Raw genomic sequence first — 17,500 nt, forward strand, 5'->3', positions numbered from 1 at the left:
AGTGGTGCTTCACATTATATATAAGCTGTAAAAGGGGCATGAATGCGCCTAAGTTGTAAAACTTGTCAGCCTACGATTAGAGCCTAGGATTATGCCATTAAGACAGTTTCTAAACGGAGTTTGTTGGTACATATAATGGTGTTAGGCTACACTTTTTGGGTCACCCTTCTTCAGGATGGCAGCCACGTGGTCTGGGGAGCAGATGTCAAAAGATGGCATGGGCTTCCTGGGTGTAGGATGAGGGTGCATAGAGGATACCAGTGGAGAAAAGAGTGAAAAAGTGTAAAAATGTGTGAAACAGAGAAAAAAGCAAAGAAAAAAAGGAAAAAAAAGAGGCAGCAGTGGAGAAGGAGAGAGCCAGACTGCAGCTAGGAGCCATGTAGTCCTGGGAGCGGATGCCAGGAACTGGCATGTGCCACATGGCGTCAGAGCTTTGTGGCAGGGAAAGGAACAAAGGCACTGGTGCCGACAACACAGGAAAAGTAATGCTGCCCAGTTGGTGAGCAAGGGGAAGGGGAAAGATGAAGCAGAGCCGGGAGGACCCGCGACTGGGGACAGGACAGCCACAAGTGTCAAAGGAGACCACAACTGGAGGCAGAGATAGGTCCTCCAAGGCCAGGAAAGAGGGGAGTGCTGAGAGAGGTGGCAACGGAGGGGAGTGAAGAGGAGAACGGAGTGGCCTGAGGTGGCTAGAGGACAGGGTATAGCCAAAGAAGGAGCTGAAAAACAAGGCAGGGTAAAAAAATAGTACAGATATGAAAGGGTATAGCAAGGAGGTGGGGGAAAGGAGGACCAAGCTGTGGGGAGCAGTAGACTTAAACAGATACAATAATGGAAAAGCCAATGAGTCACCATCAATGGAAAAGGACAGAAAACAGTAACTAACAGAGAGAAGGAGATCGTACAGAAAATCACATAAAACAGGTTTACCTGTTATTGTGCCCAAGGCCGGGCTGAGAAGAAAAGTATGACAGTGTGTTAAATCAAACTGTAAACTTTTCTAGTGCAACTGATGATGACATTACTTCTTATAACAATTTTGATGTGTTAGAAGCACAAAAATAAGGCAAAGGATGCTCATAATTTTTAACACAGCAAGAAGGGAAGGATGAAAATGTGTTAAGAAAACATTCATTAGTTTGGGAATGTTTTAGAATGGGGTAATAAAGACAGAAAAGAATAACATAGGAACAGTACAACAATGCACGTCTGCTGAATTAATATGGATGATATTGAAAATAGAGAAGGGAGAAGAGTCCAATATAGAAATAAAACGTCTCAATTTGGATTCATGCCTGCAAAGTTTTAGAGGGAAATAAAAAAAGGAATGTATAGATAACAAGATATGTGTAGACTGTATTTCAAGTGGAATGATTTCCTTTAGAGGCCTTATAAAAGGTGAAATGAAGTATAAAATAAATAATTAAAAGTAAACTTTATGTAATAAGAAGGGTTCTAAGATGAAAGCAACAAGGGTCAACAAATACAAATAAATAAATCAATGGTACATGTTTTATACAGTGCAATAAATTAGATGTTTTGGGGGAAAGCACTCAACATTGTTTAAATACAAATGAAAATAATGCAGCTGTTAATTCATATTGGGCTTATAAAGATAAAATGAATGATGAAATAGAAATACTGAAAGAACTGTGATGATGTCTTTCTGATTTTATGGAAATAGGAATATTACAAATTGTACAACAAGAAGTGGATTTAAGAGAGATATTGAAAGCATTTTTGGTACAGGAAAAAAAGTGGAAGATTGAAATTAGAGTACTATGCCCAATCAGATGACCGTTAATCAACCTTAGCCTATACTAGAGAAATCTTGTACAGTTATGAGTTCCTCATGTAATGCCTATCAGCTAATGTCAGCCACTGCTAAAGGTGTTACTAATTTGTGCAACATGGGCATCTATAGCCTGCATACTGCATTAAGAATGCCACATATGAAGTAATAAAGGCTACTTGACATGTTTTGGAGAATAACTGCTACTCAATGTAATGTCACATAACTATAAAACAAGCCAAAAAAAGCTGAAATATATTCTTATCGTTTACATTATAAACTAAACCATTATCCAAAAAGTGCATAACAGCCTTTATATCATTATCTTTTAAGTTATGAATGTAAAAGTATATAATTACCCCATCCAGTTAGATAGTAGAACTTCATTCTTTTGTCTTCACTCATGTTTACTGCAACCACTTTACTCCACAGAAGAAGACCTTCTACCAGCATCCAGGCAAAAGCTGCCATGAAGAAAAGGTGTAGGAAAGCTGTAACAGCAGTGCATACTGCCTAAAATTAGGGGAAGGAAACATGAATCAATGAAAGCACTTGTATTTTCTCTTTCAGTGAACAGAGCTCTTCAAACCAAACATGAAAAGTTTGTGTGTGTGTGTGTGTGTGTGTGTGTGTGTGTGTGTGTGTGTGTGTGTGTCTATATGTGTGTGTGTGTGTGTGTGTGTGTGTGTGTGTGTGTGTGTGTGTGTGTGTGTGTGTGTGTGTGTGTATCAATATATCCAGCACCTGGACACACACATTTTATTTGATAAAAACATAAAAATGTCACACTGAGCAATTATTGGGGCAAATTTTAATCACCATCACTCTGGCTACGTCATCAAAAATGTTACAACTAATTTGAAGGTTCTGCCAACTAATATAAGTAACTTCACCTACTGCTTGAAAACTAAATGAATTCCAAGGGTCTACCTAATCGAAATGGCTAAACATTGAATGCCGTTTCATTGACCACTAAACATCGAACTACCATTTCTGTGAAGGGCCAATTCAGCAATTTTTTTCCTAGGGAAAAAAATTGCTTGGCTAACCAGAAACAACACATCATTTCAAACATTGCAAAGTGGGGGTCTTTGCCCCCCCACACACACCCCCAACTAAATATGCCAACTCCGAGATTGCACCTACAGTGGGGAATAGGGCAATTTCATGACAATGGCCAAGCGATTTTATTTTCCCTAGGAAAAAAAAAAAAATCTCTGAATTGGACCTTCGCATAAATAGTAGTTTGATATTTAGTGGTTGATGGAACAGCGTTCAGTGTTTAGCCGTTTTGATTAGGTAATATAGATCCAATTCCAAAACATGTCTTAAAAATGAAACAGGCACAGAAATATTATAGACATCAAGTTACTCAGCAGAAAATTAACTACAAGATTTTTTTACTCATAAGTGTTTAATATTTAAGCTTTGATAAACCCAGCTTCAGTGACATAAAGCAGAACTCATTTTGGTTGGTTTTACTTTTAGCACATTTGAACGTAAACACCACAGTGTCAAATACATTCATTATGAGGATGTGTGTAAGTGAGCTGTGGGTTTAAAGCTCTGCTTACATTTGTGAATCATGTTTAGTTAAATACTCATACTGGATTCTTCTAAGGACCCAAATCCAAGGAAATTACAAAGTAAACCAGGGAGCCATTTATTACAATTATCTGTGCAATTGGAAGGCTTTCAAAGCAGACACCTTCTGGTACCAAGAGCCCTTTCTGTCACTTAGAGAATTCCTGAAAATCTTCAATGAATGACTGGCCTCCAAAGAACAGTAACTGACTATATGGCTTCCTGTTTTCCTGTCCCTTTCTACAGGGTTAAGACAGTCTGGTGTAATATTTTGTTTTATTTATATTTTATTTTATTTATTTGTAATATGAAATAAATTAGACAGCATTTTCTCAGTGTTATTTTTAGATACTATTTGGTTAAGAAAAAAGCATTTGCTTCAGTCCCAAAGAAAGGAAGGCTATGTTTTTGCAGTCTCTGTATCATTATAAAACTGCTGCATAAACCATTTCTGCTTCTTGAACATATAATAACTAGCAAATCTTAAAAGAAAATCATCTGTAAGATAAGCATACGTATACACTTCTGCCAAAGTTTAGCTGCACTGTTTAATACACTAGTATGTTTTCTCTCTGGAACATGATTCCAACATCGGAGGAGACTTGTAATGTCACTTTAGTACAATAACTCTGAACAGCAACAAATTCAGAACTCTAGAACTCAAAACACTAGAATGATAGTTTCTATCCACTGCATCACAACAGCCCCATGTCAAGATGCATAGTAGCAACAAACTTTTCAAAGACTGACATATGTAACTTCTTCTAAGACATGATAGAGGGATTTGAGGTACTGGTTGGAATATTCTGAAAAGAAAAAGCACATGAAAGGAAAAAAAATCCTTAAAAGTACATCTGACTCTTTCAAACAGCTTTTGTTAAATCTTACAAGTTTTTTTGCTAAAAGGGAAGGGGTGAAGAGGAGTGAAAGAAGGAAGAGGAGTCAGGGAACTAATGCTTCATAAAATATTTGAGCCTCTATCAGATGTGTGAGATCTATAAATGCAGGTCCCACAAATGTAAAAATAAAGTGCCCTTGTAGTTAAGATGGTAACACTTTATAGATCAATAAAGCCAATCGCGGTAGACTATGGGTTGTTCTTGTATTCTCATGAAAGATATATGGCTGCAGTCTGCCAGAAATACCCACTGGATGATATTGGCATAGTATCAAAAGTCTATAAGCAATAAAAAGAACTGCCTGAAGATATTTACAAAGAAGACACATTGAGTATTCAACCCTATACATCCTAATATAAATTGGAAAGACATATTCAGTTCAAGAAAGCACTCTTAAGATAACAGACCATGTTCTGAATCCCACACATTTGCCTCCCTGGCTATTTCAATTTCTTGCTGAAGAAAGCCTGGCCTGAGGTTGAAGTTGGTCAATATCAATCAGTACATTATCTCAGTAAAATAATTAATTAAATAAATAAAGCCCTGTTATACTGGAGGCAAATTGTGGTCCTTAAAGAGTCTGGCTTATGCCTAGTAAGAAGTATATTATCATCACAGCTTCCTTAAATAAGTTTATCAAATGACAGACAAAACCTAGTGCATAACCAAGATTATACATCCTCCGCTCTGAAGGAGGTATGGGCCTCCTTGAAATTGACTACGTATATAGATCTGCATATGGGGCTGCATATATATTTGCTGACCTCATCAAATCCAAACATAGTGAAAGTCCTAAAGCATGAAAAGAAGAAGTGCAAGATGACATCTTTGCTTAGTTTAGCAGAAGCATTTCATAACAAAGTAGGAATTGAAATCAAACTAGTAGCAGACAAAATCATAAAGTAACTGAAAGTGCCAAAAAAAACAAAAGAAAGAATATAAAGAAAAGGACGAGACCAAAAAGAAATACATTTTCTTGAATAACCTCATGTTGACCAAGATTTGACAAAGGAATAGTTAAGGAGAGATGAAATTAACCCAAAAGTTGAAAGGTTAATAAAGATGGCACAAGACAGTGGGTTACATGCATGTTGGTTTAGAAAGTTTATAAAAAAAGTTGGAGATACAGACAAATGTAGATTCTGTAAAACAAGACTTGAAACAGTTGCATACCTCATTGCCGAGTGCAATGTACTCATAAGTGAGGGTCGGTACACTGAAAGACAAAATAATGTAGCAAGACTATTGCAATGGAGATTGTACAAACACTACAACATAGAAGCAACACAAAGCATTATCGAGAATGATGAAGTTTATATCACATGGGATCACCCAGTACCAACAGTTCAAAAAATAGATGCAGGAAACCAGATATAGTAGTTCAGGAAAAAAAAACTTTGATCATTGACATTGCTACACTCAGCAATTAGGGTTCCTGTCAGAAGAACAAAGACACATTATGTCGAATACTTCTTCGAACTGTAAATGTTGAAACCGCAAAATGAAGCGGCTTTTAAGCAAATTCTTTCCCTGGGAAAGAAGTCGCTTGGACGCTTCCGTCACTTTGCTGTTTTCAGCACTGTAGTGTGATCTTGGGGTTGGTATATTTAAGTAGGGAGGTGGGGTCACAGCCCCCCACATCCTCCACTTAAAATAGTGTTTAGTGTGTGTTTTGTTTTTTTTTTTTTTTGGGGGGGGGGGGCACAGCGAATTTTTTCCCTGGGAAAAAATTTGCTGTTCTGGCTGTTCATTCTTTTTTGTTTTCATTCTTTTGTGGTCAATATAACAGCATTCGATCTTTTGATTACTTGCTGTTAAAACATAGACCACAGCAATTATACAGTCTTACATATCAGAGACACAAAGTCGTAAAGTACCTGGATTTGCAAGCAGAAATGACAGAAACGTGGAAGAAAGATACACAAACAGTTCCAATAGCAGCAGAAGCACCATGACTAATAAAAATAATTTACAATCATCTTTAAATATGCTGCAAATACATGTAAACCTGTACGTATGAGACAGTTCTGGGTACATTGCTGGTACTAAGAAGAGTTTTGTCTAACATCAAAGACAAAAACAATACTGTTTCATGCACTAACTATGCCCTGACTTAGGAAAAGGGTCCATTCCCTTTGTGGTTTGTAAAAAAAAAAAAAAAAACTAAGCATTTGGAGAAATTAATCCAAACAAATATTAAGATAATAAATAACTCTTTGCAATAATAGTGAATGAGGCACTTTTTACATTACAGTTGAAACCCATAACTCATATTTGTGAAAATTTAACTTCAGTACATACCACCCAGTTTTTATGAGTTGTGTGCAAAGACATATTAAAGTGACAAAACAGCAAATAAAGTATCTACACGTGCTCTACCATAGAAGCATGGTAGGAACTGAGTGTGCATAACTGTGTAATACAGTTAAATCAAAATAAAGCAGAATAAAACACTAACAACTTATGTTATGAAAATGCACCAAACCTATTTAATATTGCCTTTCACCTTTATTCTAAACATAGGCTGAGTAATTCCACTTCAACTCAAACCAAAACAAAATTAAGTGCAAGAATCCTCTCTAAAAATAAGTATCGATAATGTGCATATATACTAAAATTCTTCTAGGAAGAAATATACACCATAATCCTGGCCCTATCTATCACAATGAACACAAAATAATTCTCTCCCACACACTTCTGTAACCCAACAACAGCCAGTCCCCAACTCTGGTGACCTACATTTTGCTGCAATAAATGTTAGAAGTATAACAAGTAAAACTGCTGAACTACATGCCTGGATTACCCAACATATGCCTGATGTTCTCACTGTAACTGTAACTTGGCTTAAACCCAGCTTCAAACGACTTCAGAGTTATACCTCTTGGACTATATCCATGATGACTGTTTAAAAAGAAAAGGTGGTGGTATTGCTTTAATATTTCCCAATACCTACCATGTTTCCCCTTACAGCAAACCAACACCAAAATTCAGTTCAGCACAGCTTCATATTGCTTTCCTCAAAATAAAAACATATAAACAAGTATGTATCACTATCATTTACATCCCTCCTGGTGACAATGCACCTATAGTGGAAGATATCCTACATTGGATATCCATATCATTTCCACAAGAAAAAATATTCCTTGATGATGTGAATGTCAGTTGGTTGGACATAAACTTTAACTCTTCTACATCCAGCATGAGCGCATATGGTTTCAAAACACTAATAGCCCCTCACATTACAGCAAGACATAAAATTCTCTATGAGACTGGAACCTAGTATTAGACACTAGCAAATACAATGTATTAGTTACAATGTCAGACTCTCTCAGTTATCATTTCCCAATCTATACGACTAGACATCTGACACATCCAGTTAAATGTATTTATAAAACAACACACAACCTCTACAAGTGTAACCCAAAAATGCTCTTAGTACACTATCATCTCTTAACTGGAACTTCCTAAAAGAGGATGCTGTCATTGAATTCAATACAGCTTTTCTAAATATCCTAAATAGCCTTGCATCTCCTAGAAGGAAGAGACTGAAAACAAATAATGCAATTTGGCTCTCCAAAAAGATTAGAATGCTAATACAGGATGCAGAAAAAGCATGGAAAGAATGTGAAAAATATAAAACACCTCAATAGCTTGAAAACTTCAGAATCTTTCGTAATCATACTAAAAAGAAAATAAACAAAGGCAAAAAAACTATACTACAATGACTTCCAGAATAATACTATACTAGAATAATACTAAACACAACCCTAAACATTTTTAGGCACCTTCACCTTCAAACCTGTGCCCACATCCTATTTAAAACTACTCTTAAACAAACTTAAACCATGCTCTTCTTCAGCTGATGACCTTATAGGAGAGTACCCAAAATATCAGCCAATAGCATTGCCTAGCCTGTCTCAAGCCTTATAAATAGGTCAGTTCAGGAATCCCACATTTCCTCTCTCTGGAAAAAGTCACACATTATCCCTCTGCACAAAGGAGGAAATTCACATTAATAACTTTAGACCTATAGCAATCTTATCTCCCCTCTCCAAAACACTTGAAAAATGTATTCAAAAACAATTGCTAGACTGTCTCATGCTGGAAGAGCTCCTATCCCCTACAGAACACAGCTTCTGTTCTTCCCATAGCACTAGCACTGTCCCTCAAAACTATGTAGATACTACCAACAAAGCTAGAGATAATGGCCAACTAGTCTCTTCCTTATTTCTTGGCTTGTCTAAAGCCTTCGGCATGCTTTGTCACATCAAACTTCTACTTGAATTGCCCTCATACATCTCTCTCAGCCCACCCTTCTGTAGTTCAAAGGCGACCTGCCCAATAGGTATCAGTCAGTAAAATGACACTTCATGCTCTCTCCTTACCTCCCAGTCACTACCGGTGTATCACAGACAACGCAGTGGTGCAGCAGTTAATGTTGTCACCTCACAGCAAGAGGATCTCTGGTTCGATTTTCGGCCGGGATGCCTTCTGTACTGAATTTGCATTCACATGTGGTTCCTCCTACATTCAAAGATATGCATCTGGAGCGTGTCTCCCTGGGCCTCATCTCAAAATAGGCTCTGTCCTAGTCGGACTTTCCCGGTTAACAAATGTTAAATAAAAATAAATACAAGACTCTATCCTTGGTCCCTTCCTGTTTAACATTTTCACCAATAGCCTCTACACTTCCACACAACAGGCCACCCTAATAGAACACACAGATGATTCCGCTCTCATTCGCACATCTGACAACATGGTATACCTCCAAAAAAATTACTCAGGAAGCTTTAACAGCCACTGAAACATGGCTTGGTAACTCACAACTTATGCTCAACCCAAAAAAGACCAAACTACTACTTTTTCCCCAAATCCCTCTCTCATGAAAATCAAAATTTAAAGTCTCTTGGATGATAATCTTACATTCGACCGGCATATACAAGAACTACATAAGAAAAATTCATCAAAACCAGGACTATTATACAGAACCAAAAACGTTCTCACTGATGCAACTAAAAACTACACTTGCCACTTCTTATCTCCTCCCCACACTTCTTTATAGTGCTCCCATCCTTACTAACCTCCAGGTTTCACAAAAATTAAAACTTGTGCAATGTTATAGCAAAGTTGCTAAATCTGCAGCACATACTCCTTTCAGAACCCACCACTATATAGCACTGAAAAGCCTAAATTGGTTATAACTGCCATATCAACAAATATATACACAACTTCTTACCACCTGCAAAATTATCCAGCATCCATCTGGCTGTCCAGTCCTAGAAAACATTCTACACAACTATGTTCCCTTTCAGCCACTGTGATCCAGTGACCAAAGACTCCTGTCTACAAACCTAGTACATCTGCTGGCCATTGTCTACACTCACAGAAGGTTGCTAAGGCCTGGAACGCCTTACCTGTATCCATCAGGTCTATACTCTCCCTCCCATTTTTTAAAACCACTCTGAAAGACTTCCTAGCTAACATCTGGATGTGTTGTTGCTCAAAACCAGGATAAACTATATCCCTAAATGTGAACACGAACCTTTTATTTCCTTATACCTCCTTACTCACTCTTCATCATTTACTTCCTTATTGCGATCTAATTCTCTTCCTTGACTTTCTCTCTAAATATATCACGACTATTTTTTTCTTCTGTATTTGACTAACTTACCTTCAATTTCTCTACAAACTGTCTAAAAATTCTCTAAATATTAAAATGATTGTCCCATACGTTGTATTGAGTCTTAACCAATTATTTTATGTTATGTCTAATTTGTTACAGTTATTTAAACTGCAGGTGTTTTTTGTTTTATTTTTGAAGATTGCAAAATTATTGTTCTTAAAATGTTTTGTAATAATTTGGAGGTTCTCCCCAAGCCTTTGCTGAAAATGAGCTTCTACCCCGTCGGACTTTCCCAGTAATCAAATGTCAATAAATAAATAAACTAGTTGAACCAAGACTGGATTGTGTAATACACTTGCTTCTGTATCAGCTAAATGCATATTTTGCTATGCCTCTTTTTTTTTACAGCTAACACATATCTGCAGTTTGCCAAACAAAAATTCAGCTCTTCTTAACTATTTGACTGATGACCACATAAGTCCACCATGCACAAATGTATCTTTTCAGTGGCCTTAGAGAAGCATTGTCTGTTTAATCACTTGCACAGAATCACAACAGTCTGCAAGTGTGGAGACCGAAAAGAGCATAAACAGAATGAAAGGCTGAAGCTAGTTAGCAGCTTATAGTCAAACTTCTGTGGTGAACCTCTGTTAATAAACAGGATTATGTAATATCGGGGCATGGAAGGCTGTTCTCTGTTTGATACTTTACCTTTACTATACATTACCACAGATCACTGCACTATATTATAGTATATGTTGTTATGATGCATTGAACTTTTCTTTTGAATGGACTGTATTTATAAACTGCACTCTACCCGAGAACTGACAGCTTGATTAAAATTATTCAAAGATTTATTAAAAGATAGGCAGTATGAAAACTATTCCAGGTCCTCCACGAAAAAAAGGACACTGGCCTAGTGGGAATAATCTAGTCAACAAAGAGTAAAGAAATGAAAACAACGATGGCGTTTTAGGATAATATGTAAACAGATGCAATACCTTTTTATCACAGTAATTTCATTGATAGTTTCTTAGCCTCTGTTATAGTGAGCCTCCCTCAAATCAAAGAAAAAGTTCTTCTGCCTCCTACATGGATCAGAAAAGTACTTTAGGCCTCCCCCTTTTTTAATTTCTCCAAATCTTTTGGGTTTCTAATACCATGATGGGATTGGACCCCATTCCTAAGTCAAAGTACGATTAAAGTTCATGAAATTAGTATTGTTTCACTCATTGATGTCAGCCAAAAGTGCTGTTCGCAGCACCCGCAATGTGCACAGTAATGACTCCTTCTGCAATTACTACAGAGTTATATGTATTGGTAGCATGTCTAAATATGATTGTAGACGCTTTTTATAAGACACCATTGCTCCTACTACTATTAGAACTATCCGGGTATCTTTCTTCCACATTGCTCTCATTTCTGCTTGCAAATCCTGATATTTTATAACTTTGTGTCTGTCTGAATGCAGGATACTGTAGTCACTGGGTGTGGCAATTTCAATGATCAATGCTATTTTTTGTCTTCTTTTCTTGGACCACTATATCCGGTTTTCCAGCATCTATCTTTTGAAGTGTTGGTAATAGATGATCCCATTTGATGCAGACTTCATAATTTTCTATCATGCTTTGTTGCTCCAGTGTTTTTCAACCAGTTTAATACCATAATGTTTGCAAAATCCCAGCTGCAACAGTTTTCCACATTATTATGCCTTTCAGTATACAGTCCTTTTGCCATTAGTATGCCACAACAAGCAACGAGGCGTCAGACAGTTTCCAATTTGGTTTACAAAACCTACATTTGTCCATTTCTCTCACATGTTCAATGGACTTTGCAAACCAGAGTATACATAGTCCACTATCTTGGGTCGCTAATATTAACCTTTCATCTCTTGGTTTGAATTCACCTCTCCTTAACCATTCATGCATTCATTCCTGATCAACATGAGGTTCTTCCAGAAGTTTTCTGTACTTGCAACTATATTTATGCATTTTCCACACTTCTTGCCTTTTCATCTGGTCCTTCACCTTCAATTCTTTCTTTTGTTTTGTTTTTGTTTTGTTTTTTTTGGCACATTCAGATGTTGCCTGATTTTTATCTACTTCTGGTTCGAATTCCATTCCTGCTTGACACTGATATGCTTCTGCTAGGTTAAGCAGAGAAGTCATCTTAGATTTATTCTCCTCATGTTTCAAAACTTTCACTATGTTTGGGTCTTGTGGGTGTCAAGAGATATGTGTGGAGTCCCACAACTGCAGATCTATACATGTAATCAATTTCAAGAAGGCCCAGCCCTCCTTCAGAATGGGGAATATATAATATTGCTATACATTGATTTTTATAGATCTGGTGAGCATGAAGCATCTTGTTTTAATATCTAATCTATCCAACATGTTTTGGGGCCAATCAATCACTCCAAAACTGTAAGTTAGAACAGGAAGAGCAAACTGGTTTATAGCTTGGATTTTGTTTCTAAATGTCAATGCTGTTTTCAGGATTAATTTATGTCTTCTAAAACATTCCTTACTAAATTGTATTCACATTTTTCATGTTTTATTGCTGACCCTTCATCAATTCCCAAGTATTTATACACTCCATCTTGTTCAAGTTCTTTTATATCACATTCTTGTCCCAAACTGATGTTTTCCTGGTGCTGCAATTTTCCTTCTTTAAAGGTTGCTTTTGCACATTTATCAAGACCAAACGACATTCTAATATCATCTGAAAAAGTTTTGACAACCTACAGCTATGCTTTCAGTTCCTCATCTGATGAGCTATACAGTTTTAAATCATCTACAAAGAGAAGATGAGAAGTCTTTAGAGTTTGCGGTTTTCTAGGAGCCAAATTACAGCCATGGCAAAAGCTGTTAAGTAGACAGCTTGATGGGTTAAGGGCAAGGCAGAAAAACAACAGTGACAGAGAGTCACCCTGGAATATTCCCCTTTGAATTTTTATCCCTGGGATAATAATTCGTCCTTTATCATGCCTTAATTGCATAGTAGTCTGCCACAGTTTCATGGTTACTGTAATGTAGTCAATCAGTGCAGGGTGCATCTTATACATTGTTAAGCACTCTTTTTATCCATGAATGTGGGATACTATCAAATTTTTTTTGTAGTCAATCCATGCATGCTTAGATTCTTCCTCTTTTTACAGTTCTCCACTATGACTTTATTTAACAACAAATGATCCTTTGTTTCATATGACGTTCTTTTATTGCTCTTTTGTTCTTCTAAATGACTATAAACTCCATATGCGTCAATTCCTGTGTATAATTTATAAGTCGTCAGAAGGCAAGTTATTGGTCTATAATTTTTTTTTTTTTTTTTAAATATTTTTATTCATTTCCAAAAACAAGAAAACATGAATGCAGGTTATTTATGACAATGAAGTATTTACAAATTATTTAAAAAAGGTAGGCTAAAACCTCTAAACAGATATCAAACATTAAAACCAAAATAAAGTATTTACAAGGGTGTCTATTGTTGACATATAATTGACTTTCTTTACAATTGTTTCCCGATTATAATCCGCTGCAGTCATTATTCTCCAGTATTTCAGTTACTTTTTGCCATGCTACGTATAATGATGTAGTTCTTTCAGTTCTTCCTTTAATAGTGTTCATTTCCAATTGCGATACTGCTGACACCATATTCATGAATTGCTTAAAAGTTGGAGAAGCTTTGGATTTCCAGTTTGATGTAATGTTCTTCCTTGCAATAGCTAGGAGAGTCCATAAGATTACATATTTTGTTCTTGGCACACAGTCGGGTACAGGTGCATTAAACAAAATAATAGATTTGGAAATCTGGAATTTATCATTGAATACCATTTGCAAAAAATAATTTATTTTATCCCAATATGGTTTAATCAAATGGCATTCGTAGAACATATGTTGCCAGTCTGCTTTTATTGATAAATCACATCTCCAGCAGCCAATATTTTTCTTAAACATACGTTCCATTTTATGAGGGGTTACATAAGATCTGTGTATGAATTGCCATGTAAAAAGTCTCCAATGTAATGAAAGTGAGGTCTGCTTTGGAGAGAGAAGAATTAGTTTTTTATCTCTGTCATTTGGCACATGTCCATTAACTGATCTATAATAATTCCATATTTTGTCATTGTTATGCATTTTTATTTTTTTGTTTGTTTTATAAATAGATAAGTATCCCTTTCCAGTAATGGGTTGATTCGTTAGTAATATTATATGTTCTATAAGGTTAGGAACATTTTGTCTTATTGATGGTTGCATTGTTTCTTGTTTGCTTAATATATACTGTCTTAATTCTTGTACATGTAACCACGAACTATCTTCCATATTTAATTTCTGTTTAATCTGGTCTATTGTCAGAGGTTTTCCAGAGTTTAGCAATTGATGCCAATATATTAATCCCTTTTCTTTAAGCATGCTGACTACTTCCATATTAAATGTTATTATATTACCTTGTGTGTACGCTACTGGATATAAAAGAAATGACCATGCTTTAATATCAAGATTGCTATTAATAAGATTTTGGAAAATTTTTAATGTATAAGTAATGTATTTGGAACTTATATTTTTATTCTTATGTATCATCATGTATTCCTTCATCAGCCATAAAAAATTGTTTGGTATGAAATCTGTATACTTATTTGCTACTACAAATCCTGATTTTAACCAGATTCTCTCATGAACTAGCTTCCATGTTTGATGTATATTTTGTATTTAGCCATAATGATATTGTTTTAATAATGGATGAATGCAAATATATTTCTATGTCTGGTAAACCTATGCCACCTATATCCCAATCATCTAGATGATACTTCATAGCTATCCTTGGTTTTTTTGGACACCATAGGAATCTTACCATTAAATTGTTTAATTGTTTTAGGTGCGATTTAGCTGGTGGCAAAGAACAAGCTTGTATGACATAAAGAATTTTTGGAAATATGATCATTTTAATTATATAAAGCCTTTCTTCCATTGAAAAGAAGAATTTATTCCATCTTTGTATTAGATTGTTAATATTATTTAAGGTCTCTTTATAATTTGTTTCAATTGTAGTATCTAGGTTGTTAGTTATTATAATTCCCAAGTATTTAATTATATTATCGGTAGAGATATATTTATGGTATTTTTTATTTAGATCTTTTTTATTAGTATTTATAAGCAATACATTTGTTTTGTTCTCATTAAATTTAAGACTTGAAAAGTTTTGAATTGAGTCCCATAATGCTTTTAAACTGCTATTATTATTTTTTAAGGTAATTAAAATATCATCAGCAAAAAGTTGAATTTTAAGCTCTAGGCTGTTGCCTAGTTGTATTCCTTCAATATTTTTATCCATACGTATATTATTTGCTAAGGGTTCAATGACTAGTGCAAACAATAACGGAGAAAGAGGGCAGCCTTGTTGTGTGCCCTTAGTTATTTTAATAGATTTAGACAGACAAGATCCTAGTTTTATATAAGCCAATGATTTTTCATATAATGATTTTATTAACAAAGTGAAGTTGTTTAAGAAGCCATATTCTTCTAAAACTAACCACAGATAATCCCAGTTCACTGAATCAAATGTGCTATTTATGTCTAAGCTAATAACATTAATTTTGTTTTTTGTGACATTTATATAATCAATTAAGGAAAGAATTCTTTTAATGTTGTCATAAGTGTTCCTATCTTTTATAAAACCTGTTTGATCCTCCTCTATCAAAAGTGGTAGTAATTGTTTTATTCGAGCAGCATGTATTGCCATAAAAATTTTATAATCTATATTAAGAAGTGAAATGGGTCTGTATGATGAACATTCACTGGGATCTTTATTTTGTTTCAGATTTGGTGATATTAATGTGTACTTCCAAGAAGGAGGAATGTCTTTACCATTTTTAACTGTTGTAAAGACATTCAATAACAACAGCAAAGCCTCATTTGATAGTAATTTAAACATTTCTGGGGTGATATTATCTATACCTGGAGCTTTGTTTAATTTTAGCTTATTTACTTCCGCTTTAAGTTCTGTCATTGTTATTTGTTTATCTATTAGTTGCACCTGCTCCTCTAATAACCTAACTTTAACATTGTTTTTTGAGAAAAGCTTTCAATGCTGAATGTGTTTCTGTTTTCTCATTTTGATTAAGTTTATGAAAAAATAGCCTAAAAGCTTCTAGTATTCCTTCTAAATCAGATACTTTCTTTTTGGTTTCTATATTATGTATTTCCTTGATTTGATTTGTTTTAATAATCTTTTTAGTCCTATTTGCTATTCTTCGTTGGTTTTTAGGGTTCATTGAATAGTAACATAGTTTATTTTTTTCTAAGTTGATCATTGTTTTGTGGTGTAGCGTCCCTGAGTATTTTTTATTAGTATCTTCTAGTTCTTTTATTAAGTTGGTGTTTCCATTTTGAATATCAAGCTTTAAATTATCTACTTTTGACTGTAATTCCATTAATTCCTTATTCCACTGTTTTTGTTTATTTTTATACCATCCCACCGCTCTTCCATATAGGTATGCTTTCAATGTATCCCATATATATATTTCAGATACATCTTTTGTAAGATTGATATCTAGGAATGTTTGTGTCTCTTTAATATAAAATTCCTTAAAATCTTTGAGATTTGTTATGTAAGATGGTATTCTTGTTACTGATATCCTTCTCTTAAAACATAAGTCTATCTCAAACGTTATGGTGTTATGGTCCGAAAATGGACATGAAATTGTCTTGACTTTATTTAATTTAGAGGTTAAATCTTTTGTTATGTACACTCTATCTATTCTAGAGTATGTATTATGTCTATGGGAAAAATGTGTAAAGAATAGTGAATCTGGGATAGCATACTCATTTATGTCAACTATATTAAAAGTTTCAACAAACTCAGATAACAACTTTGTTAAAGGTGATCTCTTACGTGTAGTTTTAGTATTTGTGTCAGTTTCTTTTATAATGCAATTGAAATCTCCAGCTATGATTAAATTGCCTTTGGTATATTGTACAATGTCTTCTAAGTGTTGTTTGGCCACTCTAACACCTAGTCCTGGTATCCAATAAATATTCACTAATGTATATATCATTTCATTGATAGATATTGTCACTAGACAAAACATTCCTGAGTTGTCATGGAACGTGTTTATGATTTTAGGCATTAAAGTAGTGTTTTTCCACAAAATTGCTACTCCCCTTCGCTTCTGATTATAAGTGGAACTTACTAGTGTTGTATAATTTTTATTGTTTATTTTATTTATTTCTTCCTGTGTAAGGTGTGTTTCCTGTAAAAATACTAGTTGCGCTTCACATAGCTTTAAATATCTATAAAGACTTCCCCTTTTGCAGCTATTATTTAAACCATTTACATTAAGAGATATACATTTTGCAATTGGATTTATATTAGCTTTGCTTTTATCCATATCCATATACTCGTAACAATGTGTAGATGTGTGTACATGAAGAGAATGACTTGTTCTTTCTTCTTCCAACAGTATTACAATAGATTATAGACACCCAATAAAAGTAAATTACAAGATCATAACTGAGAACAATATAAGATAAACAACCACCAAACCCCTCCATGAGAAAAACATCTCATCCTTGAATGATCTAATCATTCAAGCGATCTAAGTCT

General features: G+C 34.9%; 1 protein-coding gene across 3 annotated transcripts in view; it reads right to left on the reverse strand.

The window, feature by feature from the left end:
• Positions 1-17,500, reverse strand: part of ADGRD2 (adhesion G protein-coupled receptor D2) — a 1,709,855-nt gene that overhangs the window by 993,186 nt on the left and 699,169 nt on the right. For all 3 annotated transcript variants that reach the window (XM_044058541.1, XM_044058538.1, XM_044058539.1), the window contains exon 17: positions 2,152-2,305. In XM_044058541.1, coding sequence (XP_043914476.1) covers positions 2,152-2,305 — 154 coding nt within the window. The remainder of the gene's footprint in view (positions 1-2,151; positions 2,306-17,500) is intronic.

Source organism: Protopterus annectens, chromosome 16.part0 (assembly GCF_019279795.1).
Source record: "Protopterus annectens isolate FY-2018-M chromosome 16.part0, PAN1.0, whole genome shotgun sequence".
NCBI lineage: Eukaryota > Metazoa > Chordata > Ceratodontiformes > Protopteridae > Protopterus > Protopterus annectens.